General features: G+C 42.1%; 2 protein-coding genes across 3 annotated transcripts in view; both read right to left on the reverse strand.

Annotated features, from left to right (window-relative positions):
• Positions 1-909: 909 nt before the first annotated feature.
• BDH2 (3-hydroxybutyrate dehydrogenase 2) lies at positions 910-20,994 on the reverse strand (the record flags this gene model as incomplete). Of its 2 annotated transcripts, XM_082653526.1 has the most annotated exons (10): positions 20,912-20,986; positions 17,756-17,873; positions 17,281-17,372; positions 16,384-16,462; positions 14,740-14,836; positions 12,939-13,047; positions 6,996-7,056; positions 5,662-5,775; positions 1,670-1,728; positions 910-1,083 (listed from the first exon to the last, which is right to left on the reverse strand). In XM_082653526.1, the coding sequence occupies exons 3-10, from the start codon at positions 17,350-17,352 to the stop codon at positions 910-912; spliced, it is 765 nt and encodes a 254-aa protein (XP_082509652.1). In that variant the 5' UTR covers positions 17,353-17,372; positions 17,756-17,873; positions 20,912-20,986. The 2 variants fall into 2 exon arrangements, with proteins under 2 accessions (XP_082509652.1, XP_082509653.1); XM_082653527.1 differs by lacking the exon at positions 17,756-17,873 and having other exon boundaries at positions 20,912-20,994.
• Positions 20,995-25,726: 4,732 nt separating this feature from the next.
• CENPE (centromere protein E) overlaps positions 25,727-26,694 on the reverse strand; it is a gene marked incomplete at both ends in the record, with an annotated part of 73,312 nt that continues 72,344 nt past the window's right edge. The window contains one exon of the mRNA XM_082653349.1: positions 25,727-25,821. Coding sequence (XP_082509475.1) covers positions 25,727-25,821 — 95 coding nt within the window. The remainder of the gene's footprint in view (positions 25,822-26,694) is intronic.

Raw genomic sequence — 26,694 nt, forward strand, 5'->3', positions numbered from 1 at the left:
TGTCTTTCCTTCCAGCCTCTTCCATTGCCTCAGGCTTTAGGTGAATTTAAAACTAGGAACACAAATTTGAGTCTATTATCCATGTTTAAGTTAAAACATTTTTAGGGCTTCCCTGGTGGCGCAGTGGTTGGGAGTCCGCCTGCCGATGCAGGGGACACCAGTTCGTGCTCCAGTCCGGGAAGATCCCACATGCCATGGAGTGGCTGGGCCCGTGAGCCATGGCCACTGAGCCTGCATGTCCGGAGCCTGTGCTCCACAACGGGAGAGGCCACAGCAGTGAGAGGCCCGCGTACCGCAAAAACAAACAAACAAACAAACAAAAACAGAGGGGATGTCCTTGTACTTTATACCTTATAAGAAATATCTCTTATGAAAGTTTCTGCTTTCACAGCTGTTTGCCATTAAAAAATATACAGTCGCCATTAAGGAAAAAACTGATTACTAAATAGGTGCAACGTGGAAAGAGACAGAATTAGGAATTTCCATACGTGATAAATAAGTAAAAATTCATAGGGAAAAAAAAGAGGTACTGGCATTGTTCTAAACAAGTCACCAGTAAAACTGAAAACACCAGATGCTAATTCTGTGTCTCCTGGACGCAAATCTGGTTAACCCTTTCCCCATTTCACCGGAAGCTCTCATAATTTTGGAGGTTCACTGGTTTGATTTACAAATCAAATTTACAAATGGTTTCCCAAATTGTAATTTTTGAAAGTAATTATAAAATTGAGCAATTTAATTTTTTTCAATCCTCCACCACTTCACTTGCTATCAGATTCAGTGACATGTAAAGTTGAATGAGGAAGAGTTGGTGGCTCAGATCAAAGTGGCCTTTCTATGAGCAAATTAAATCAGAACTTATTCCCATCTTGTAAAAGCAGCATCTTAGCACCTACATGCCATCACTCCCTAAATCATACTATTTTGATGAGCAAATTGTGGCCAAATGTGATTGAGGATAATGAACCCCCTGGAAAGAACAGTGCTTACTTCATCAGAGGCCAGGTACACGCAGAGCAGGGCTATTTCTTCTGCAGTTGCAAATCTTCCTGTTTTCTGTCTCTTTAGGAAATCGCTCAGTGCCTGGAACCAGAAACCATACCGGACATCAGTGATGTGAGCTGAAGTAACTCACCTGCAACACCTTCAGAAGGTCAAAGGCAAGAGGAATCTACAAAGGTACCACTGGCTTGTTGCCTTGATTAATTATACATGACACAAGATACAGGAGAATATCAATATCTTTAATTGTGGACCAAACAGGACTATGGTGACTCCCAATCTACTCAAACTGTTTTATACTAAAACCTACAGAGACTGTGACAGATGAGAAAGATTGTATTAAAGAAGAGGGCATTTTCATATTTTTTGAAAATGTGGTAAAATGCACATAATATAAAATTTACCATCTTAACCAATTTGAAGTGTACAGTTCAGTAGTGTTAAGTCCATTCATATTATTGTGCAACAAATCTCCACAATTCTTTTCATCTCGAAAAACTGAAACTCTATACCCATTAAACAATAACTCCCCACTCCCTCTCCCCCAGCCCCTGGCAACCACCCTTCTACTTTCTGTCTCTATGGATCTGTCTACTCTAGGTAAGGAAGGAGCATTTTTATTTTTTTTAACCAGAGGATTTAAACACATTTAAAATAGCAGATATACCTCTTCAGGATTTGGTCTGGCTTGTATTCTTTCCTGCAGAGATGGGGTATCAACCGTTCCTAAATCAAAGGAGGGCATTCAGCTTGGTTACTTACTTAGACTGAAAAAGAAATTGATGATTAAATTTTAAACTTCCTTTCCATATGATACAACGATCAGTGAAAGCCTTCTCCATGACTTGGAGGGACAATTTCACCTCTACCTGCCTGCTTTTTATTTAATAGGCTTATAAATTCTTTAATAAATTTCTATGATTTTCAAAAACACAGACTATACTTCTTTGTGAAGTATATTAGGCAAAAAATGACACCCAGCATTCCCAGGACATACTTTAGTCACATCACATTGATATGATACTTTATGGATTTTAAGCACTGTTATAGGTATTATCTCAGTTAATCCTCGCAACAACCCTGAGATGTATTATAGATAAAATCATACAAGCACTATATCAGTATAAGGACCCAGACTACCTAATGATCTCAAAAACATTTTCTGCTGTCAGGTTCACTCTGGGGGGATTCTCAGGGACAATTCCACACCCATCACAGTCCTCAATAACTTAGGTGGCTCTTAATTTTCCTCATTATCTTGCCTATTTTCGTCGGTTTTAACCATTGTTTCATATTTCTCATCGAAAAAATATAACTTTATTTTACTTAAAAACAAGAAAAATAATAATGACTAAAAATTTTTAAATCCCACTTAGTTCACATTCTTTACAGAGCAAGTTCCCATACATTTCTGTTAACTTCTGTGATCTGCAAATTCTCTTCAGAGGGCTTTCTTCTGCTGACCGTACTCCCGGAGACCACATGATCTTTCTAAGTTCATAGCAAGTGTGATTTCACAGTCATACTCTCAGCTCCATCCTTAGACCATGCTCCTGGGTGTGCCACAGATTTGATGTTTGCTTGGAAATCATTTCTTTCTTTTTTTTAAAAAATTTTTTATCGGGGTATAGTTGATTTACAATTGTGTTAGTTTCAGGTGTACAGCAAAGTAAGTCTTTATACATATACATATATCTACTCTTTTTTAGATTCTTTTCCCATATAGGCCATTACAGAGTATTGAGTAGAGTTCCCTGTGCTATACAGTAGGTCCTTATTAGTTATCTATTTTATATATAGTAGTGTGTATACATCAGTCCCAATCTTCCAATTTATTATCCTCCCCGCCTCAGGAACCATTTCTTAATTTTATTATCATTTGCCATTTCTCTGGAGAGACTGGGAATCTTCGAAATCTGCAAATCCTGGCTCCTTTTTGTTTAACAGCCCTTTCCTTAGCTTGTCTCTGTGCTCTCACATTTCACTGTAAGCAGGCGACACTTTCAATAGGCTGGGTGGGAGCTGCCTTGGCTACAACACCTGGTTCATCAGGAACATTTTCTACCCTCCACAGTTATAGCAGGCAATAGTGTTGATGAAATTTCTTAAACCACAAAGCGAAAATCTCTTTGTATCCAATTTCTGGTGATATTTTCCTCACTTGCCTCATCAACAGCCTCCTTAAAGTCCACAATTCTACCAACAGTGTGTTCAAGGCACTTTAAGCATTCACTTAACGCCCTCCTCAAAATCCTTAACAGCTTCCTCCCGCTGAGGCAAATGCTCACCGACTCTTACATATGGCCGGTATTAATGACTATTGCATGAAAACTCTGTAGCAAGTCTATGCCTCGCACTTCATTCCACTGTCACCTGACTCTGCTGTGTCCCTGGCACAGACTGACACACCATGCCACTGTCCACACCAGTCTGGTGTTGAAGTGTTGTGACTATATCATCAGCACCAACCCAGACACACTCATTCCTTGTCACATTTTCTTTGTGACTGGCTCAGTGAGTCACAGCTAGTTCCTTGTTCCAGACAGTGGGAGAATATATTTTCCAATCTTCTGAAAAGTCCAGCTTCAAAACAACCACACTTTCCAAATCATTTTGCCATTTATGCCACTGGGAAAATGGCACCAAAAATAGCTAGACTCAAGTATCACCAACGTGTATGTTAAAACCTGGTGAAACTCTCTCTCCTGTAACCTCCTCTTTCTTGGTGTTACCTATGTTTACCGTTCTAGTCCAAGAAAAATTAAACAGAACACGTCAATCATGGAAATTCTGTCCCTTGAAGGTTATTTAGTAGTCTCCCCCTTTCCTAAGTCAGTGGGTTTCAACCTGAGGGGAGACCGTGATGAATTACATCAGAATTTCCAGTGGCACTTTCCAAACTACACACAGTGTTCCCCATCAACTCCTTCTCCAAATGCGGCATGCCCCTCAGGTTTTGAAAGGTCCCACAGGTAACTGTGAATTGCTTCTCCTCCCCAAAGCCACAATACCAGTTGTGAACTACTAAGAGAAACCTTGATTCTGGACATGCAGTACTGAATTTCTTTTCAGAGAGGAGGTTGGTAATTCTTCTTAGGCAGACCTCATTTTACTCTCTTTGGCTTGCTGAGCTCCACAGATACTACATTTTTTACAGATTTCAGGGTGTGCAATGCTTCTTCGAGCAAGTCTATAGGCACCATTTTTCCAACAGCATTTATTTGCTCACTTCATGTCTCTGTGTCACATTTGGTAATTCTTGCAATATTTCAAACTTTTTCATTATTATATTTGTTATGGGGATGTGTGATCAGTGATCTTTGATGGTACTACTGCAAAATGATTATGACTCACTGAAGGCTCAGATGATGGTGAGCGTTTTTTAGCAATAAAATGTTTTTGAATTAAGGTATGTACATTGTATGTTTAGACACAATGCTATTGCACACTTAATCGACTACAGTATAGTGTAAACGTAAATGTCCTTTCTACTCATAATAAGTTCTGCTTTTCTCCTTTCCTTTATATGAGGGGCCAGCATACTTTTTGGTCAAAAGCCAGACAGGAAATATTTTTAGCTTTGAGAACCATTTGGTCTGTTATAACTACTCAACTCTGACTGCAGCATGAAAGCAAACTTAACCAATATAAAAGCAAACTGGGTGTGGATGTACTCCGATAAAACTGTGTTTACAAAACAGGTGGTAGGCCGGATCTGGCCTGTAGGCCAGTTTGCTGACCCCCTCTTTACAGCATAAAGGAAGGTATGAATCCCTCCTTTTTGTTTATGGGCCATCCCAGGTGATGGACATGACTCAGTGGCTCCCTATGTCTGGGAGGCTCCTCTTTCTTCCTGCTGTCCTGTGAGCATGGTCTACGTTTCAACTTTCCCCTGACGAGGCCATCCTGGGCTTGCTTCTAAAACACCAAGCCCTGGCCAGTTATGTCTCTCAACCACAGGGTTTGGAATTGTCCCCATCCACACAAGTAGCATTTAAACCTTTTGCATCTGTTAAATCAAAATGGCATCACTTGTGCTAAAGCCCATGATACAAAACCTACATTTAATGCCTAACCTAATTGCAGTTTCAAACTTTACCAGAAATGTAATCTTAATCAACCAGTCTGGAATTTTCTGGTTAGCACCAATGAGGTAATTGGGCCCCCGTGGGTCCTCTCTATCCCCCTAGAGGGAGAAGAGGCAACCTGTAGTATAAAACCTGTGCCATCCCCTCCCCCTTAAAAAAGCAGTCCCAGCCCAGAATAACCTTTTCTTTTCTTTTGCCAATGACCTCCTTGCCCCACCCTTCTTTCTATGAAAACCTTCCATTTTTGTATATGGCTCCCTGGAGCATCCTTCTAGTTACTAGATGGGATGCCACTTGATTCATGAATCGTTGAATGAAGCCAATTAGATCTTCAAATTACTTGGTTGAATTTTGTCTTTTAACACATCTGTGGGTTATTCCTAATGACTTAGGATCTCCTTCCCAACTTACCATTGGACTGTTATCTTAATAAGCCTGGACTCTTTTTTTCTTTGGAGCTTTTCCCAATGACAATACAACATGTGGTAAACAAGCTTACATAGATACTTTTCACAGTGGCAGCCGGGAGGTCAGAAAGGACAAGTTCATAGTCCCACAGTGCCCAACTCACCTGGACACACACAGTTGCACCGGATACCCTGCTGGATGAAGTCTGCAGCAACAGACTTTGTGAGACCAATCACAGCTGCCTTGGTTGTGCTGTACACACACCTGTTCACAACTCCTGAGAATGAAGGAAAGTTCAACCATTGAAGGAATAAAAAAACACAGTCAACTTTAGGAAGCAGGAGACCATTGTCATGCTTCCTCACACTCCACCATTTTTAAGATTTTTTTTTTTGATGTGGACCATTTTAAAAAGTCTTCATTGAATTTGTTACAGTATTGCTTCTGTTTTGTGTTTTGGTTGTTTGGCCTCGAGGTATGTGGGATCTGAGCTCCCCGACCAGGGATCGAACCCACACCCCCTGCATTGGAAGGGGAAGTCTTAACCATTGGACCACCAGGGAAGTCCCTGCACCCTTTCTAAAAATCGATATCAGATTTTCTCCTTTAATAGAGCTAGTTTCTGAATCTGGGAAAATAATATCATTATTGGCACAGTTCAGTTGAGACTTCGGTGTTGAGATGCTGCACCTAAGTGATAGCAGTGGCTTTAGTTTTTCATCATCAGTTGGTAGAACGAAGAAATTTAGGGTAAAGCAAAGCAAAACAAAACACAACCCAAACAAACCCAGAGGCTTAGGCATTTCTTTGCATTCGTCTCCTGTGCAGGCTTACTGTGTACATCCTTGCTAAGAGAAGGAATGTTATCTCAGCAGTAACTACTTCATTTTCAACTCGAAATCCATCTGTGCCAGACTGTGACACTGTCCATCATCTCCACTTTCGCACTGCAATCTGGCCCTTCAACTTGACTTCTCATTTAGGGCTGGATCACATGTCTTTGTGAAGCACTCCCCCAATCCACAGGCAGAGTTATGTCCCTGCTATTGTAACAGCACTTTGTACAAGGGTCATAGGGTCACAGCTCTGTTATGTACAAGGGTCACAGCTCTGTTATGACCCTATCACACTGTAGAAGATGTGCATTTGCCTGACTCTCCCCCCTTTTAGACTGTGAATTCTTTGGGGTCAGGGACATCTAGCGGGTGTCTAATACATCTTTTTTGATTAATTAAATGTATAAAAGTTTCCTTCTCCCCGTTTGATCTTCATTTCCATATCCATTAGAAGGAATAAAAGGTAGAGCAAAGCAAACCAACTTATATTTAACTTTATGACTGGTTCACATCTAAGGCAAAAGGACTGGTACTTAAGAAACTTTAGAGCAATTTATAAAAAAGCAGTTTTATGATCTCTGCTACGCTTGTTCCCCAAACCCTTAGCTCTTGAAGGTGTGTGAGTACGTGTGTCATGATGCCCAGAGGAAGACACACCTACCTTTGATGCTCGATGCCACAGAGGACATGTTGATAATGTTGCCAGATTTCTGAGCAAGCATCTGCCAAAACAAAACAAAGACCAAAAAAAGATGCTACTCTGCAGGCTAAAAATACTACCTCTTTAAAAGATGCGCGTTTACTTATGGTTTGCAGGACCATCATATTAGCTATTAATATTAAGCACTGTTAAGCATGTTAAGCAGTCTTTTTTTTTTTTTTTTAACGGATTTTATTTTCTTTTTTCTTTTCTTGGCCACGCTACGCAGCTTGTGAGATCTTAGTTCCTTGACCAGGGATTGAACCCGGGCCCTTGGCAGTAGAATCACGGAGTCCCAACCACTGGACCACCAGGGAACTCCCTGTGAAGCAGTCTTAATGGTCTCACCCAATCATTGCTGGGAACTGATGGCTTGTGTACACATTGGCAGGAACATTTCCCAGGGGTTTACTGCCTTCCTGTGGCATAAAAGCATCAGCAAGACCAAGAAGGAACTCTGAGCTAAATGAAAGGCTAATGAATGTTAATGTTACTGTATGTTCCCGATGGAAAACTCTTTCTCCATTCATCACATATTCAACATATAGTTGCATACCTACTGTGGTCAGGTACAGTGGTAGGTCGAGGAGATTCAAAGAGAAATGACTTAGTCCCTGCCTGCCTATAGAGCTGCCAGTCTGATTGAAGTGGCTGGTGTAACCTGCATCCAGCAAGAGGAAAGACTGTCACTGGGGAGGGGGCGGACGTGGAAAGAAGGGACCAGGCTGCAGGGCACGCAGAGGAGGTCTGATTTTTTGAAAGCTAGAGCGTTAATCAGAAAAATAAAAGAGAAGGGTATTTTCTTCCCAAGGAAGTGGGAAGAAGGGATGGGTCTGGCTGGAAGACAGAATGTGGGAGGAATAAAGCTGCAGAGGCCAGTGGGGCTAAATTCAGGAATTTTGGCTTTACCCTGAAGGCAATGCGGTGGAGACAATGAGGGGGTTTAATGCAGAGGGCGAGTGGCATGTTCAGATTTGAAGATTACAAAGATTACTATGGCATCTTGTAGAGGAGAGCACTGGAAGCTGATGCAGGGATTTAGGAAAGGAGTAATGAAAGTAGAGAGCAGAAACGTCTGTGGGTAACAGAGGTGGAGACAGCCGAGGTACGTGAGCAGGACTTGGTACATGGTTACATGCAGCGAGGGCTGCTCCCCGTCTAGGGCAGTGTTTCCTAAGAATACGTCCTTCAGAATCCCACACAGAAAGTGTGAAAGTCTTAAGAGGAGGGTCTGTGGCTGTCCTGTCCTCCTAGACAGGGTACACAGCAGCCAGTCAATATGTTTCCGTGAATCAAAATCTCTTGGGGCTTCCCTGGTGGCGCAGTGGTTGAGAGTCCGCCTGCTAATGCAGGGGACACGGGTTCGTGCCCCGGTCCGGGAAGATCCCACATGCCGCGGAGCGGCTGGGCCCATGAGCCATGGCCGCTGAGCCTGCGCGTCCAGAGCCTGTGCTCCGCAACGGGAGAGGCCACAACAGTGAGAGGGCCGCGTACCGCAAAAAAACAAAACAAAACAAAAAAATCTCTTGAGGTGCTAGGTTAAAGTGCAGATTGCTGAGCTCTGCCCCAGACCTAAGCAAATATATCACTGAAAAAAGCTGCTATGAATTAAAAAATGTTTTCAGATGAACTTATATTTAATTAAAAGATGTATGTATGTTTTCAAGATGATATAGGTATATGCGAGGGCATGGGTATCCACCCATCAATGTTTGGGGGGAAGAAGCAAGAGTTGGAGAGAATGCCTGCCTCGTGGGCACTAACTTACTGAAATCAGAGGCTGCAGGGATGACCATAAAGAACAAGGAGGAGGTGGTGAAGAGTTAAAATAAGTGCTGGGGGAGGTGGAGAACAGAGGAAGGAGAACCAGGATATGCTCTATCATGAAAATCAAGTAAAGAAAGAGCTTCTAAGACGGAGGAGTCTCAGTAGGCAGTGTAAAGGGTCAAAGAAAAAAGTCACTTCTGCTGGGGTGAGTTTATCCAGCAGCTTTCAAGGAGGTGTAGGAATGGAGAAGGTGAATAACTGGATGATCCAGGGATGAGTTTGCCAAGATTCTATTTTTCCTTATAGTATTCTTACTTTCTGTTTTGATACTTAGCTACTAATCGGTACCTAAGAGCAGAAAGTCTAAAACAACCCTAAGGTATTATGTTGAATGGATTAAAAGGATAAAAGGAGAGGCTGAGGTGACCCAGTGAAATCCAGAAGATGGCAGGGAAAGAAAATATTGAACCCAACTTGTTTGTCTATATAATAAAGAGAATCATAATGAAATGGGGTCCTCATAAAAAAAGACCAGGAAAATTAGTAAAATGTAACAGTGTTGAAAACGAAGCCTTAAAATTATTCTTTCTTATCCAGTTTAGCAAATAACATAACCCATTTAAATTAATTTATTTTCCCAGTGTCACTGAGGTATAATTGATAATATATACAATCCATTTTTAATACATATGGAATACATGTAGCCCAATTTAATATATAAAGATGGGCTATTAAATAAGTTCAGTCTCTGGTCTTCTGAAATGCAATAAAATCCTCAGGCAGAACTTTAGAAAACAGTCACCTGGGAGATGCTACTGCTGCCCACTAACACTAGGACTGTCCACTCAGCCCAGGTCTAGCCGCTGATTCTAGAGCCCAGTCCTTGCGTCCTTCTGTGCTGCCTTCTCAACACCAGATCAGCACCTGCGGTCATGGTGTGAATGCTCTTCCTGGCTCTGCATGCAACAGCCGTCTCTGGCAGGTACAATAATAAAGTGAAGTGCCTGGATGTAGTAATGCTGTCTAGGACTGATCTCCCAGAAGCTCAGGCGGATGCTACAAAGAGCTCTGAAGATTCCCTCTAGCTGCATCTAGTCAGTCCTACTGTGACGCAGCTCTTCTGCCCCCACTGACCAGAGCCCAGCTCCTAAACCTGGCAGACCTTGGCTTCTTGGGTCTTCAGTGATTCCATGCCTGACCTCCACCTGGACTGACAACCTAGATTCATTTCTTCATCCAGCAAATGTTTGCTAAGCGGCTCTACGTGCGAGAGACTCTGCTAAGATAGAGCAAAGGAGGAGAACACCCAAATATCCAAGACCTCCCCGAACCCTCGTAATGGATCCTCTCTTCTGGTGGACCTTGGATTCTACACTGACCTCTTTTCACAGTCTTTTTAATTTGTTCTCTGCTTTCTGACTGCTCTTCCAGTCTTGGAATGGTTTTCTGTATGCTTATCCATGAACAAAAATTTCCTACAAGTGTTCCTATGTTTTGACCATCTGACCTTTCAAATCTGCCTAGACTCTAAATCCTGGCTTCCCCTGGAAAGTTCTATCTGGTATATGTGCGTCATGGTTAATGAACATAATTAGGGCTGGAAAGGACTGTGTAATCTATCACCCTCATTTTTTTTTTTTTTTTTGTGGTACATGGGCCTCTCACTGTTGTGGCCTCTCCCGTTGTGGAGCACAGGCTCCGGATGCGCAGGCTCAGCAGCCATGGCTCACGGGCCCAGCCGCTCCGCGGCATGTGGGATCTTCCCGGACCGGGGCACGAACCTGAGTCCCCTGCATCGGCAGGTGGACTCTCAACCACTGCGCCACCAGGGAAGCCCAATCACCCTCATTTTAAATGAAGAAATAGACACCGAGAGAGCACAGGTGCCATCTCCCAGGTCCCGTGGCGAACTTAGGGGCAGAACTCAGGTTGTTCCTAAGGTCTTCCAATGACAGATTCCAGAATCTCAGGTAAGGTCAGTTGGGGTCATTTTAACAAGTGGCACCAACTCATTCTGACTCCCCATCCCAGTCATTAATAACTCTTAGGATTTCTTACAGATGAGTTTCATTGGCTCATATGGATTATTAAGATGCTTTAAATCACAGACAAACTCGCTAATTTGCAAGTTAATGTCTGGTATTTTAAAAGTTAACACTTAACAAGCTTAAATTTCAGCTCCACTGTATCTCACACCTATGTCCTTCCCTGATATTTGTCAAGCATTCAGTACTACAATGAGTCTCATATATGTGTAAGTCTTATTCACTTGACCTGAGCTTTCCTCTTTTACCACAGCCTCTGCTTTTCCTCATATCCTATGCTAAGGATTAGTCTTCAAAAAATACATTTAAGTTCCAAATAACAGATTCTCATGAACTCCAAATAAGGAAAAAAAAAGGCAATTTATATTTTAAAAAAATTTGCTGGTTCAACATTCCATGAGCCAACCCAAAGATTCCTTCTAGGGGCTAAACAAGAAGATTAAAAAATTTTTAGTTTTTTTTAGTTACTAAGTCAATTTCTCTAATTTTCCTTTTAGCATTCATCTGTATCCTTCTTGACGTTAGGCCCAATGTCCAGAGCAAAGTATCTGCCCTGCCTTGTCATCAAAAAACTCTTCTCCTGGGCTTCCCTGGTGGCGCAGGGGTTGGGAGTCCGCCTGCCGACGCAGGGGACACAGGTTCGTGCCCCGGTCCGGGAAGATCTCACATGCCGTGGAGTGGCTAGGCCCGTGAGCCACGGCCACTGAGCCTGCACGCGTCCGGAGCCTGTGCTCCGCAACGGGAGAGGCCACAACAGTGAGAGGCCCGCGTACCACAAAAAACAAAACAAAACAAAACAAAACTCTTCTCCTGCCCTGGGTTGGGCAGCATTCAGTATGTCAGTCATCTAATCCAGCTGGAATGGAAGAGAAGCATGGCTCTTCTGCATTTCACTAAGGTTCAACTTACAACCTTGAACTGAGCCGGTTCTGTACAAAGTCAACCTCGTTCATTGTCTGAGCCTGTGTTGTCTGCTACTACTGGCTTATAAGCTCATTTGAAGTCAGTGTGTTTCATATTTATACGCCCCCTCCCCCAGAGAACCTAGCGTGGTGCTTTCCATCAAAAGGCACTTAATGCTTGTTTGTAAAATAAAATGAGAAACAGTCAGGAGTTGTGTGCAGGCTGGCAAATTCAAGGGTAGCACACTCAGGAGGAATACTGTCTCCTTAGCACACGCTGTCTCTCACCTCTCCAGTACCTCTGTGGCTCAGCTAAAAGCAGGAGTGCAAGGAGAATACTCGGGGTACAGAAAAGCAATGGGGTACATCCACCTGGAGATGGGGGGGCCTAGATGCTGACATTCAAGAAGGGGCCCAACTTCAAGGGTTCAAATCCTGGCTCTAATCACTTGCTAGTTATATGACCTTAGGCGAGTTATCTAACCTCCCGGTTTCATCCTTCTGCACAGTGGCTGTGATAGTACCTACCTCATTCGACTGCTTTGGTCCCACATGCCCCCTTGCTGTTCCAATCCCTGGAACCCTCTTCCCAGATACCTGAACGGACAGCTTGCTCACTTCATCGGGACCTCTATGAAAATTTCACCTTATTAATGAGGCCCTCCCACTAGACCTCACTGATAGCCTAGCTTCTTTTTTTTTTTTTTTTTTTTGGCCACGCTGCGCGGCTTGTGAGATCTTAGTTTCCCAACCAGGGGATTGAACCTGGGCCACCGCAGTGAAAGTGCTAAGTCCTAACCACCGGACTGCCAGGGAATTCCCTAACCTAGCTTCTTTTAAGTTCACTGTACTTATAACCACCACACACGTTAGAGTTTATTTGATTACACATTATCGTATCTCGCCCCTCAAAATAGTACCTCCCTTATAGAAAGGACTTTGTTTAGTTCTCTGATGTGCCTTCTGCACCTGGAAAGCAGCCTGCCACATGGTGCTTAATATTCCTTGAATGAATGAAGTGGAAAGTTAAGTGAGTTAATTTCTATGAAATGCTTTGATATCAATGTTCACTACAGGTTAGTCATTATGTTCACTGTTATCACTCTTCAGAGTAGGGATCCTCTCTGGATGTCCAGTATGGAGACCTACTTATCCAGCGGTACTCATCCTAGCGGTGGTGGTCACCTTACTTTAGGAAGAAAGGCCTTGATCATCAGGTACATGCTGCGGACGTTGAGATTCATTGAGAAGTCCCAGTCTCTCTCCCCACAGTCCAGGATGGTTCCATGATGGACAAAACTGGAAGTGTGATTAAACCACGGGGAAAAAGATGATCATTGAAAAACATTTCTATTCCATTTCCTTATCCTTTTTATTGTCATTTATTGGCTTAGACCATTGTCCTTTCCCTTAGCAAGATTAACAATTCAAACACAGTATCACTTAGTACCTTAGGTGAGGAAGTATCCCAACAACATAAGCTAAAAAAATTTATTTGAAGACAAAATCCTTCTTTTAAAAGAAGGCAGGAGTTAGAAGCCACCAAACATAAGAAACTCTGTACCTACTGAGCAGGAAACATCGCTGCCATTAAAAACAAAGGAGAACAGGGCGCTTGGCCTAACTCCTATTTCAAGATCAAGAGTGCCTTCAGGTGGCACAGATTAAACATTCTCAAGGGAAATCAAAACTGCAAGGAAAACTCAACATCTCAGGGTAGCAAAGTAATACCCCTACTGTACGGTTCTAACATACTAAGTAAACAACGTACAACAAGACAAAACCTTTAAAATAACCTTCACTCTTTTTGAAGTCACACTTCCTCAAGGAAGCTTTCTAAACATCAGTTAGAGTTAGAGTCCTAACTGATTTCACTGTCCCCTAGACCAAAATTATGTAATTAATTATAAAATATTGTCAGTTGTGATCCCTATGCACCACTGTATTTCTAGTTCAACCGAATGACAGCAAGAATCACATCCTCTATTTCTGTTCCCCTTACATTGCTGAAAATTTAGCAGGTGCTCAGAAACTAATTTTGCTAGTTGTTTTTTTCATGGCTCTGGGTATATTCTCATAGGAGGAATGAGCAGGTTATTTATAAACTAGATCATCACAATCGTTACTTTAATTTCCGAACATTGTAACATATGATAAACTATGGATAAACTGAGACTTTTTTTTTTTTTTACTCTGAATCATGATTGGGAAGAACCATAGAAATATATTAGAAGGCTCTAGAATTTTTCTACCAATGCAGCAGTACAAATGTAACACTACACGAGAAGAGTGGGATATCGGAGGTATCTACTGAGTTCCTGGTTCCTCACATCTACTGTCATGCCTGAGAAGGGACAGTGGGTACCAGCACTCACTGTATCTACATGTAGCTGCCCCAGGTCCAGCTTTTCATCATTCATGCATGGTTCAGCAAGCTGGGTACCACCCTAATAAGTTTAATTAAGCCATTCTCTTTGTGCCGTGTATAAAGGTACAACATGAAGCTTCTTTTGCTGGGACTGATTGTCCCAGTAAGAAACACTGAGCTTGGGAGGTATAAAAGACTTACTAGAATATGCCAAAAAATTGGCAACATCTTCATTTCAATAAACTGAGTACTTGGCTTCTGGTGTATATATACTTCCTTTTAAAGGCACTCTACTGGAAAACAGTTTTTCTTCTTATTTTATAAGTCCTGGTAGAGCACCAGCAACAAGTCCATTGGCATGAGCCTGTTACCAGCCCTGAGGAGAGCAACAGCGTTAGTACTGGTTGCCTTGCGTGACCTTAACGGCCTTTAGGCCCCAAGCCCATGTCAATGTCTATGGCTGTCTTACTTGTAATAAAAATTCTGTCCAAAATCCAGCCACATTCCCCAAGGAATATATTATGATTCACAGTGAATAATTTTGCCATATTATCAAAATTCTTTTAGTGAAAGTTGCAGAAAGCTTTCTGTAAGGAGAGTGCAATTAAAGAGCTATGAATTACCCAGCAACATTGAAGAGAACATCAAGTTTCTCAATGTCATTGGCGAACTGATCAATTTGTTTCTTCTTTGTGACATCAAGGACCCGAGTCTGAACACCTGAAAAATAAAACAAAGGACACTATTTGCCTATACTCAAAAAGAATGGTTAGCCTTGAAGATTCAGCTGTTTCGAAGTGTGAAGACGGTAATATCTGTCCAGTGGGGCTTTGTAGGACTGTTGATCATTCGTAGGGTCTTCACAGTCTGAAGACTCTCAGTAAAAATCTTGATGTCCTCCCCACTTTGACCACCCAGTAACACGTCTCTTTCTCCCTCTCTCTCTCTCTATTCTCTGAAACGAATGATTCAGGTCTTTTCTGAGTAAAGACTTCACAGTGAAGTATGAATGATCTACAACAGATGCTTCTCAGTAAGCCAGCAGTAATAGCTGAGAGTTGGCTCATTTTAGCCCATTCTTTCCCCCAGAGGTTGAGTCAGTGCTACAGTAGTGCTGAATTCTGTCTGTGTGAAGGGGAAGGGCAGGGGCGGTGGATAAGGGATTGTTTCTACTTGAGCACTTTACCTTTATGTTAATTCTATTATTTTTTAGAAATGACTCTGTTGGCCAAGGGTACCATCACTTACTTCTGGAAAAAATTCCAAGTAGAAGAAACGAGAGCCCAGAAGAGGGGATGAAATACTTGAAAGCCAGACATGAGAGATCCGGCATGGGGTCTGAGAGATACATACTGCACAGAAACTCCCTGAACATTCTCTAATGAAAGCAGCAGTCATTATTTTTATGCTTTAAATAAAAATATATATAGTTTATTATTCTCTTTTGGATATAGAAAGAAAAGGTTATAAACACAGACAGACAAGACTGAAACTGAGTTTCAGAAAGACTTCTTTTCTTCTGTGCTTTTCTATTCCAACAGTTTGACTTTGACTTATAGGAATTATAATTCAGTTTAAGTCTAATGCAGTTAACTAGGTCAGTGAACTGATTTGTGTTTGATCACGGAACCTGTTCTATTTTGCTGGAATAGTCGACTTCCAGGTAAGTTCTCTTTCTTTCAGCGGTTCTGCTTTCTTTCAGAGTAACTCAAACTGAAGTCCTCTGGTATTGGAGTTAGGTTCAGTGTGGTGCTGTAAGGGGTAATATACACCTAAATAATCTGGGTAATCTCTTAGGGTTTCTGGTCATGATATTGAAACCAGTATTCTGAAACTTAATTTTCGCCTGTTTCTTTTAATATTTTAAATGTAAAATTTACTAGATAATTTAAAATTATGCATACAGCTCACATCATGTTTCTCTTGGACAGCGCTGCCCTCAGACGAGGGCGGCACAGTTGTCATCAAAAGGTAACATAACGACTGTTAAATGTTCACATATGACTTTGTCATTAGCTACTGAATCCTCTGACATGTTGGATAAATTAAAAATTTTAAGTATACAGCTTAAATACTTTGTTTACATTTAAGTGTACAGATTTTTGTCTCTAGGTTCACAGAATACAAATTTGATATCAGAGAATCAGGCTCTAAAAAGAAGGCCAGTGGAGCTGAGCAGCTAAGGAATTTTCTTTCAACATGTAAGTACTAATGATTTATAATCCCTTGTAGACTGAATCCCAGATTCAAGCTGCGGAGTTGCTTACCTGGGTACTTTTCCAGTTCCTGAAGTTTGAACTCATTGATATCTGTGGCTATGACTTTGGCACCTTCTCTTGCAAAAGCCTGGTAGACACAATGCACAAATAAATCCTTTGTTTACAGGGTTAAACTGCTCTCATGAACTGAAAGTCATTTAGCCTTTCTCTTTTATCTTATTTTCACTGTTGTTTTCCCTATAAAATGGGTGGAATTTCAAACTATCTAGGCTCACCTCATCCTTCCCATTGTTACTATTTTTATCATTAATTAGAACAACGTGACATACATTGTACTTGTCAGCTGACTTTGTCCCTTTAATACCAAATAAAACGTTTTTTTAAAAAAATAGGATTCTGTTATTAAACACCTCTCAAAATACTATTATTTTTTGATTTGATAGCATGCATTCTGTTTCTGAGCAGGTGAGTAAACTCCAAATAGTAAGAGAAAAATGGGTTATAGCAACACTTTTCGTCCTAATAACAGTGCATTATTAGCTCTGGTGGGGGGTTTCATGTGTGAGAAGTTGATATAAATTAGAAGGCAAAGGTAACTTGATAGTCTCAAAACTCTGGAGTCCTATATCTGGACTGACATAATTTCAGAAAGCCATGCACTTCTGTAGGGTCCCTGCAGTAAATTTATTACGGTGCAGAGGAACTGAGGCAGAGAGAGAAGTTTCTCAGGTCAAAGGTTATCAGTGATGTCACATAATAAACATGTGAGGTATTCATTCCTTTATCTGCCTGGAGTTAGGAGTAGCCACTTTTCTTTTTGTAACTTAAGACAACAGAAGCACTAAAGAAAAAAAAAAAAGAGCAGAAATAAATACCCATGGAACCCAGCCACATAATTCAATACCTCAAAAGTTAGTAAGCAAACAACAAAAGATAATAACTTACTAAGGTAGCTGCCCGGCCAATCCCCTGAGCAGCTGCTGTCAGGACGATGACCTTCCCATCAAGTCGACCCATAATGGAACCTGTGGTTTAATCTAAAGACATGTGTATTTAATGGCTTACACTGTAGCACATGGCCTTGTGTAGTAATGTCTAGAAGGAACGGTTCAATGCACTCCTTTAAGAACCTGACGACAGCACCTCTGTACAAATACTCCTACCACTTGAGAATATTCCCATCATTCTCCAAGAATGATTACTCTAAATACCTAGCTTTGCATATGAAAAACATTTAGCAAAAACCACTGAAGTGATAACTGGTGACAGACAGACATCGGACTTTAACCCATCTTCAGGTTTTTTCAGTACCCAGAGAAGTCAGCCTCTGATGCTGATACAGCAGCATCCCCTCACTACCACCCACCCTCCCCGCTGGCCCTCCCTGAACACACTGCTATGGCACTGGGTGGGTCCTTACTACTTGGGGCTGCTTCTTGCTTCCTCTCTTGTAAACTTTTCTTGGGATCTGCACTATTAATCATCTGTGTTTTTTCCATGTCCCTTGGGAAGATTTCACAGTTGGCCTCAGAGAGTCACTGAAAAAAAAGAGTTGGAAAATCAGATCATGTCCAATACCCCCATTTTACAGATGAGGGAACTGATTTGACCTGCTCAAGGTCATAGAACTGGTCAACGGCAGAGCCAGAACCAAACTCAGGTCTCCTGACTCTTTTGCTATGTGAACATTCTACCCAACAACGCTGCTGATCCTGTTTTAAAGTTTAAGCAGTCATTAGTAACACTTTAACAGACGCAATCAGTAATTTTTAAAAGGGAGGACTGAGAAATTCTGACATAGGGGAAATATGACGTGCAGAAGATATTTGGTCAGTGCTTGGATTGTAGATCTCAGGGTGAGAGGAATGGCTAGTGATGAGGTTGGGGGTCGTGAAGAGTCAAATGATGATTAAATGAGGCTGTCTGCAAGGAACCAAGTCCCTTCTCTTACCCTGCTGTTCTTAGTGTGTGCCTCTGACCACACACCAACCACAAAATGGCTGCTTTCTCCCAAGACATCGTATCTGCATTCCAGGCAGAAAGAAGGAAAGCCTGAACTCTTTCAGAGGCCTCACCTTTCTATTCAACGAGTAAGCCTTCCTCAGAAATTCTATCCTGTGTTTTATTGGCCAGCTCTAGCAGTGGAGGCTAAGAATCTGAGTTTGTTTTCCAGGCTTTACAAAGTAAAAAGGTGGGGGTGAGGGCGTGAGTTGGGTGGATGTTGAGTGAACTAACTGAAACAGCACATGCACAAAATGACGTCCACAATCAGTCTGCTCAATTACCTGCCTGATAAAGAGTACAGGTAGCTAGCTAGTCTTGCCTGGAGGGCTCACATGATCCAGTCATTGCTTTTTGAACTTATCTCTGTTCTCTTCAGCCAAACTTGGCTTTTTGCTGTACCCAATGTGCACTCACCGGGATTTCAAGCCTCCACTCTTTGTGCAAGCTCTCCTTTCTGAGGGCTAGTTACTCCTGTGGGCAATGGGCAATGAGGCTTTCAAAAGCATGACATGATCAGATGTGTATTCTAGAAAGCTCACAGTGGAGGACAGACCTGGGGAGGGAGTGAGCAGGCGAGAGCAGGGGGTTTCCTTCGGAGGTGGCGGCAGTGGTGCAGAGACGGTGGAGAAACAGCAGGGACGGAGAGCAGGGGTGGATGAGGGAAGTGTTTAAGAGTTGACACAGGGTCTGGTCATCAGTGCACAGACTTCAAAGACATTACGTGGCTTGCCCAGTGTTTCACGGCTATGAATTCAAACCCAGGCCTCCTGATTGCGGGTCCAAGAGAAGACCTCGTGGTTCTAAATCCCCACGCAGCGCCAGGGGTCTGCGGCTCTGTGGAACAGGTGCCCAGTAACTGACCACGAGGCCGGCGCTGTGCTCTGAAACCCATCGGTGAGTTTGTGCAGAGGCCACCTCCCCGCTGGCCTTTCCCAGCCGATGCCTGAGTGCGGCACGAACGCTAAGGCAGGCCCACTTCTGGGACACATCGAGCACCTCCCGCCGGCCTCGCGGACCCACCCGCGCCGTGAAGGATGCGCCCACACCGCCCAGCCCAGCGTCCCTCGCTCCCTCCCTTGCAGGCAGACTTCCGTCGTGGTCTGCTGGCTCTCCCAGCCTTACCTAGATCCCTACTCATTTTCTCTCGCACCAGCATTTCCCCTAATAAATCCCGTGCGTGTTGAACTCTCTCGGAGTCAGCTTCTCGGAGGGCTAGACTAACAGCGCGTTTTTATAAGAGCCGACTCCAGGGACTAGCTTATGACTTCACTGATGGTCTCTGATTGACGGAGAGCTGGGCTGTTACAATGCCTGACCTACTCTGATGCAATGAATTTTCAGCTTTTATTTTTCTTCTTACATGAGTGATACGTTTTTACTTAAAACTGGTTAAGAGTCGAAACTCCAATAATCTTTACCCTCCCCCAGTCTCGAGCATGATGTATTAAAAAGTTGCTGTTGTACACTATTGGCATTAGTGACTTCTGGGTCATGGGACTGTGAAGGCACATTGCAAATGTTTCCCTAGGAGGCTCTGACACCCACCGAAGAACTTACTAAACAACTGCTGAAGCACAGGGCAGCCGTTTTGCTCCCTATGAAAACCTCCCCCGAGCTGTCCTCCCTATTTTCTGGGACCAGATTTTCGAACCAAAGCCTTACTACTAGATATAACAGCACTATTATATTAAAACGGATTTGTTTGGAAAAATGAGTGCAAACATGGGCTGAAATGATGAAATGAGGCAACTTTCAAGAAATCCAACGTGAAAACCAGACATGATGGATTTCTTACTCTAAATATTGGAATCAAATTGTTAAATTTTTTTTGCCGCGCCGTAGGCCTTATGTGCTCTTATTTCCGCCACCAGGGATTGAACCCGGGCCCCAGCAGTGAAAGCACCAAGTCCTAACCACTGGACCACCAGGGAATTCCCTCAAAGTGTTAATTTTTGATTAGCAGAGACACAGAGCATTTTCAGGATCTCTTTCTTCATAAGCCAGGAAAACAATGTCCACTTTGACACTGTAAAATCCTCTCCTTTGGCTATTTTGAAAAACCTACCGGAGTTGCAAACTTGTTAAAAACCCATCCGTATCTTGAACTAACTGCTAAGTTTAATCCAGAAAAAAAGGTAATGTGCAAAACTAACATCTGAAAAGAAAACCTCTCCTTTTCCCTGGCCAAAGTTTCATTTAAAATATACTGGGAGAGCTTCCCTGGTGGCGCAGTGGTTAAGAATCCGCCTGCCAATAAAGGAGACACGGGTTCGAGCCCTGGTCCAGGAAGATCCCACATGCCGCGGAGCAACTAAGCCCGTGGGCCACAACTAGTTAGCCTGCGCTCTAGAGCCCACACGCCACCGCTACTGAAGCCTGCGCGCCTAGAGCCCGTGCTCCGCAACAAGGGAGGCCACCGCAATAAGAAGCCCGCGCACCGCAACGAAGAGCAGCCCCCGCTGGCTGCAACTAGAGAAAGTCCGCGGGCAGCAACGAAGACCCAACGCAGCCAAAAATAAATATATTAATAAATAAATCTATTAAAAATATAAAATATATTGGGAAATCTTACTTTATTTCAGCAAGTTGATGGCGTCCTCCAGATCACTGCGCGGGCAACAAACTTAAGACCTTTGTTCCAAATCAGGTCAGGTGCCTAATGCATGTTGGGATTTGTAGTTCAGGTTCCTCCAGTTTTTAGAAAATAATTCGCACATTCACATACTTTATATGTAATGTGCTGCCATCTAGTGGAGCTCAGGTAGAACTGTTAACTCCAATTACGTAGAAGGTGAAAAGTAGAAAAGCATCTTACTTAGAATGTTGAAATCATTTCCTTCACTAATTTAACCTAAGTCCTTCTCTCTTTTTTTTTTTTTTTTTTGTTCCGGTACGCGGGCCTCTCACCGCCGCGGCCTCTCCCGTTGCAGAGCACAGGCTCCGGACGCGCAGGCTCCGCGGCATGTGGCATCTTCCCTGACCGGGGCACGAACCCGCGTCCCCTGCATCCGCAGGCGGACTCTCAACCACTGACGCCACCAGGGAAGCCCCCCCCCCCCCTCCTCTTTTATTAGCACCTACTATGTGCTGCTCTGGGAGCACTCAAAGATTGAATGAGCCAGGAATTGCATGTGGAAGTTAGCAACAAAATAGAAGGAATGCAGGTCACTGAAGATACTGGAGCCTTCCTTTCTGGACCCTGACCTAGATAGTTTAGAGGGAGGGAAATAAAAATTCTCTTGTGCTTTTTAAGGTATAAGTACAGTTATTTTGGCACAGGCAGTCTATTCTATCACTAATACATACTTAGTGGCAGAATGCAGGCATCCTGAGTATACTGAGGGGGTTGAGTCTGGGGAACTTCAAAGTGCATTGTTGGGTAAGAGCAAAAAATCAGGTTTGGCTGAAGAGAACAGAAATATCAGATCAAAAAGAATGGACTAGATCCTGTGAGCCCTCTCTAGAGGCTTAGTAACTCACCACTTTATCAGGTGTGTAACTGAGCCGAGACTGTGTAGGCTATTTTGTGTATGTGCTATTTAAGTAGGGCTTGCTCAACACCCACCCAACTGACTTCCCCTGCCTTTTACTTTGTAAAGGCTGGAAAACAACTATCAAATTCCTAGCCTTCTTTGCTACTAGAGCTGGCCAATGAAACACAGGCTGCAATCTCTGAGGTCTTCCTTCTTGGATAAAAAGATGATGCCTCTCTGAAAGGCTTTTGACTTTTGCTCCTTCCCTTCTTTTCTCCTGGAATGCATCTGTGATGCATAGGGACATGGCAGCCATGTTGTGACTTGGTGTGAGGTCAGACGCATAAAGACAGCAGGGTGAGAGAAGGGACCTGGTTCCTTGAAGACAGCCTCAAGACAACAGCCCTAGACTAACTCCTCTGGATTTCCTATGTGAGAAAAATAAACTTCTTTCGATCACTTTTTTGCTCTTGGAGCTAAGTGTATTTACAATAGTCACAGTGGCTCAGAACAAAGACTGTGAAGTCAGAAGGATAAAGGTAAGTCCCACGTCTTTCCCTCACTAGCTAAGTCACTTAACTATAAATCTCAGTTTTCTCATCTTTAAAATAGTCATAGCACTTACCTCAGGGATGTTGTGAGGAAGGACTCGGCATGTAAAACCATCAGTACAATAAGTTACACTTGCACTTAATGATTATTATATATTCAGTTATAATGGATAGCAAACATTGCCCTTTAAAAATTAAAAAAAAAAAACCAACCCAAAAGTACATTTTGGGGCCTAGACCAATGAGTTCATAGTAGATGGTCTTTTAATATTCACTGAATATGAATTGTAGGCTCTCAGTAATAATTCTGCCAGGCTCAAGAACATGTTTCTTATGAACAGTAAATATATTTTGTCTTCTCTGGTCCTAATTTTGCTTTTCAGATCATTTTAGTATTGTCTGACCATATTACTGCTTTTTAACCTTCTTGCAAGTTTCCATTGCTGATTTTCACTACCATTCCTTCACAAACACTCATCACAATATTGAAACTCAGATCATTAGAGGTTAGCAACATTCCAACATTGATGGAGGAACAGAAGAGCCAGCTCTCTTTCCCCAACAGACACCGACTTAACAACCATATATGGACTGAAATACTTTTGTGAGAGCTTCAGAAGCCCATTAAGAAATTGCAGTACCCTGGGTGAGGGCAAAGCCGAGGACAGGCACACTGAAGCGGGTGAGAAGAGCCATTTTTTACCTGCTACTACCCCTCTCCCAGGCTAGCACAGCTTAGCCCCTGGCTCAGTTTCCCCATCATGGGGACTAGGGGGAAAGAGGAGAGTGGAAGATTCACCCAAAGTTCCAGCTTTTCGAGGGCTGCTTGAGTGACTGGTCACGCTCCCCTACTTGGAGTGCTGATGGAACTGGCATGGTTTGGCACCAGAGAGCCTGCCGTGCCATCAGAGGCTGGTGTGGCTCTGCACAGTCAGGACAACGTGCCCAGCTCGAAGCTTCATCCTTGAGAGGGAGGAAGAAGAGTAGAGTGTGTGTCTGGTGTTCCAGCTTCTTGGATGGCTGCACAAGTCACTGGTTTGTGTTTCGCCTGACTTGGGGTGCTGATGTACTTTGGCTGCCTGGGGGCCAATGAGAAAAATGGGCAGTGGGGTGGCTTCCTGCTGTAGCAACAAAGAACCTGCAGTACTGCAGACAGACACCAGGAGGAAGAGGTTATGAGCTCCTGAAGAAGGCGCTGGCAACCCTCTCAACTTGGCAAATCACACACACAAGTCCAGAGAAGTTGCAATCGCACCAAAAGGTTGATTCAGAGGACCCCAGCATCTATAAATGAGCTCACTGATGGTGCTCCCCTGTATGAAGCTAGAAGAGGTGGCTGTTTTTTCAAATGCATAAAACCCAGCAAAAAGTCAGAAGGCACACAAAGAAACATGGCCCATTCAAAGGAACAAAATAAATCTCCAGAAACCAACTCCAAAGAAATGGCAATCTAAGAATTACCTACCAAAGAATTCAAAATAATAGTTTTAAACAAGCTCAGTGATCTACAAGAGAATGCAGACAACTACATGAAATCAGGAAAATGATGCACGAGCAAAATGAAAATATTAACAAATAAATAGAAACTATAAAAAAGAACCAAACAAATTCTGGCACTGAAAAATATAATAACCGAATTGAAAAGTTCACTAGAGGGGTTCAACAGCAGACTTGATCAAGCAGAAGAATCAACAAAGTGGAAGACAGGCCATTTGAAATTATCCAGTCAGAGAAGCAAAAAGAAAGAAAAAAGTGAAGGGAGACTAAGGTACTTATGGGACACTAGCAAGTAGACCAGAAGAAGAGAGACGGGGATGAAGAGCTGATTTGAAGAAATCAATAATGGCCCCAAATTTCCCAAATCCAAGGAAGGAAATGGACATCCAAATTCAGAGTTAAGCAACGTTCTGCTAGACTGGAAACCTGACTACTGATTATATTTTTAATGGCCTTTAAACTAGTTTTATTATTCAGGTGAACGTACCTACTAGAAGTCGTAAAGAATCAAACCTGCAGTGCTGTTATAGTGTTCTGTTTAGGTAAGGGTGAAAAGGAGAAACAGGCCCAGGGGAAATTATAGGAGAGGACACTTTCCCCTCAGCCCTAGTGAATCCCTGTAACAGTATGTTAAGATAAGGGAAAATATCCAATCCAGACTTTAGAATGATGGCTGTGATGCAATTCATAATCTCTTCCTTTGAATAAATATTCTTACCAAAGAGCTAAGAATGCCTTGAAATCACTAACTCTGTTCTGAACCTTAAGCATCTTGCTGTTCTATGTGGTCTTTCAAAGTTATATGCTATAAAATATCAAATACTCTCTAAAACGTAGTTCATAACCTCTTGTAGGGTCAGAGACCCCTCTGGGAGTATGATAAAAGCAAGTATGGACCTTAGTACCCTAGAAAAATGAATCCACACACAAAAGTTAACATTAAATTTCAGAGGTTTTACAGCCTACATGAAGAAGCCCACCTTAGAACGCCTTACGTATCTGTGGGGACCCCAGGTTTAGAAAACTTTGATGGAAACTCTGGTTGCTGTTTCCCCATGTCTAAAGTGAAAGGGTAAAATAATCTATGTGGTTCTTCCACTTGGGAATAAATGTGCAATCGGGTACAAAGTCTAATAACAAACCAACCAATTCAGAGTGCTTGCATAGGGAGTGGGGTGGTTGGTAAAACACTGAAAAGTGAGGAACAGCTTTTGTAGCTTATCACAGCAAAAGGAAGATTAAAACTAGAAAATGAAGAGGTCGTATCACTTGCTATTCCTTAACAACCTAAGTGTGGAATGCATGTATGTATTTTTACAGCAAAATTCTGAAAGTCAACAAACAAGAAGAGAAGAGAGCCAAACATACCCTGAGTACCCCACCGAGAAACCATCAGTTAATATTACATGGTGCCGTCATTCAGAACTAAGCAAACGTTTATTGAATGTTCAAGGTACTAAAAAGGGAGTCTGTAATTTTGTTAATTAAATGATGTTTCATATTAATTTATGAATCATGCTTTGGAATTCTCTAAGTCACATGTGGATAACTTTACATTAATGAAAAAGTATACATTTTATGTATACGTGGAAAGATTGGAAATTTCCTTCAATAACTTTATTCTTTACAAAACATATAAATAAATAAAACTATTCAACTTCTAAAGGATTGCCACATTCAAGAAGAAGGTATTGCTATCACCATTCTAAATAACGGGAATGAATCCCGTTCCTTCACCTTCCAATTCTACCGGCAAAGTGAAAACTGAACTGAAATTAAGTTGGACTGTGACATCATTGCCAGGGATAAACGCAGGCATTTGCAAACATGGAACGCTGGGCCCCCAGAAAAGTGACAGAGGGTAATCTACTGAGTCTTGCACTCGGGCACATCTTTTCCAGAGGAGGCATGCCAAGGACCTGGCTGGGGATCCACAGTCTCTGCTCCAGCAATTTGTTCTACTGAGAGGGGAAAAAAAAAAAAAAATCAACAACAAAAGTAATCTTAGTAAAAACATACACAAATCCCAAATACAACTAAAGTGAAAAGGATGTTTGGAGTAGAGATATAAGAAGAGATGTAAGAAGAATGGAACACAGCACTTAAACATGGTTCATTATTTTGCTTGTTAAAAAACTATTTCACTTCAGCAGAGTTGAAGTTTTTTTTTTTTTTAATAGAACTTTATTGGAGTATGATTGCTTCACAATAGTGTGTTAGTTTCAGAGTTGAAGAAGTTTATTCCCCATTTTCTCATAAGATGAATTGTTAGAAAAACCATATTGTACACAAAACCAAGAAGTAATAAAGTCTTATTTGGAATTCATCAATTTGAGATTCAAAGTGAACCAAACACAGATTAACTCAGTTAGATTTTCTTTTGTCCTATTTTTAGGGGGAAAAAAAATGGTGAGCTGTACAAATACTATGTATTTTAGAGAATATTTAGGCATCTTTAAAAGGTTTTCTTTGAGCCTTTAAAAAGCACTTCAACTGCATCTGTTTATAAACAATATCTATTTTCAAATTATTATATTCATGAAGGTAAATCTAGAACAACTGGTCTTGGAAATTATCTTAGGTGTTGAGATAATATAAATTTCCTTTTATAATTAAAATTTTTTTAGACTGACATTTTACTAATTCAAGCTGAGACTATGTCCTTTAATTCTGAATTGGTCAGTTCTTGATTTATATATCCCCCCAGACTATTCTTTTATTTTACTTAAAAACTGTACCAGAGAGACCCATGTATTGATTAAAAAACGTAAGCATTTTTATTTGAGGTTGGATTACTTCATATTATGCATGTGCCTTTGGCACTGTCAGATAAA

The sequence above is a fragment of the Grampus griseus genome (assembly GCF_964374135.1).
Source record: "Grampus griseus genome assembly, chromosome: 4".
Lineage (NCBI taxonomy): Eukaryota > Metazoa > Chordata > Mammalia > Artiodactyla > Delphinidae > Grampus > Grampus griseus.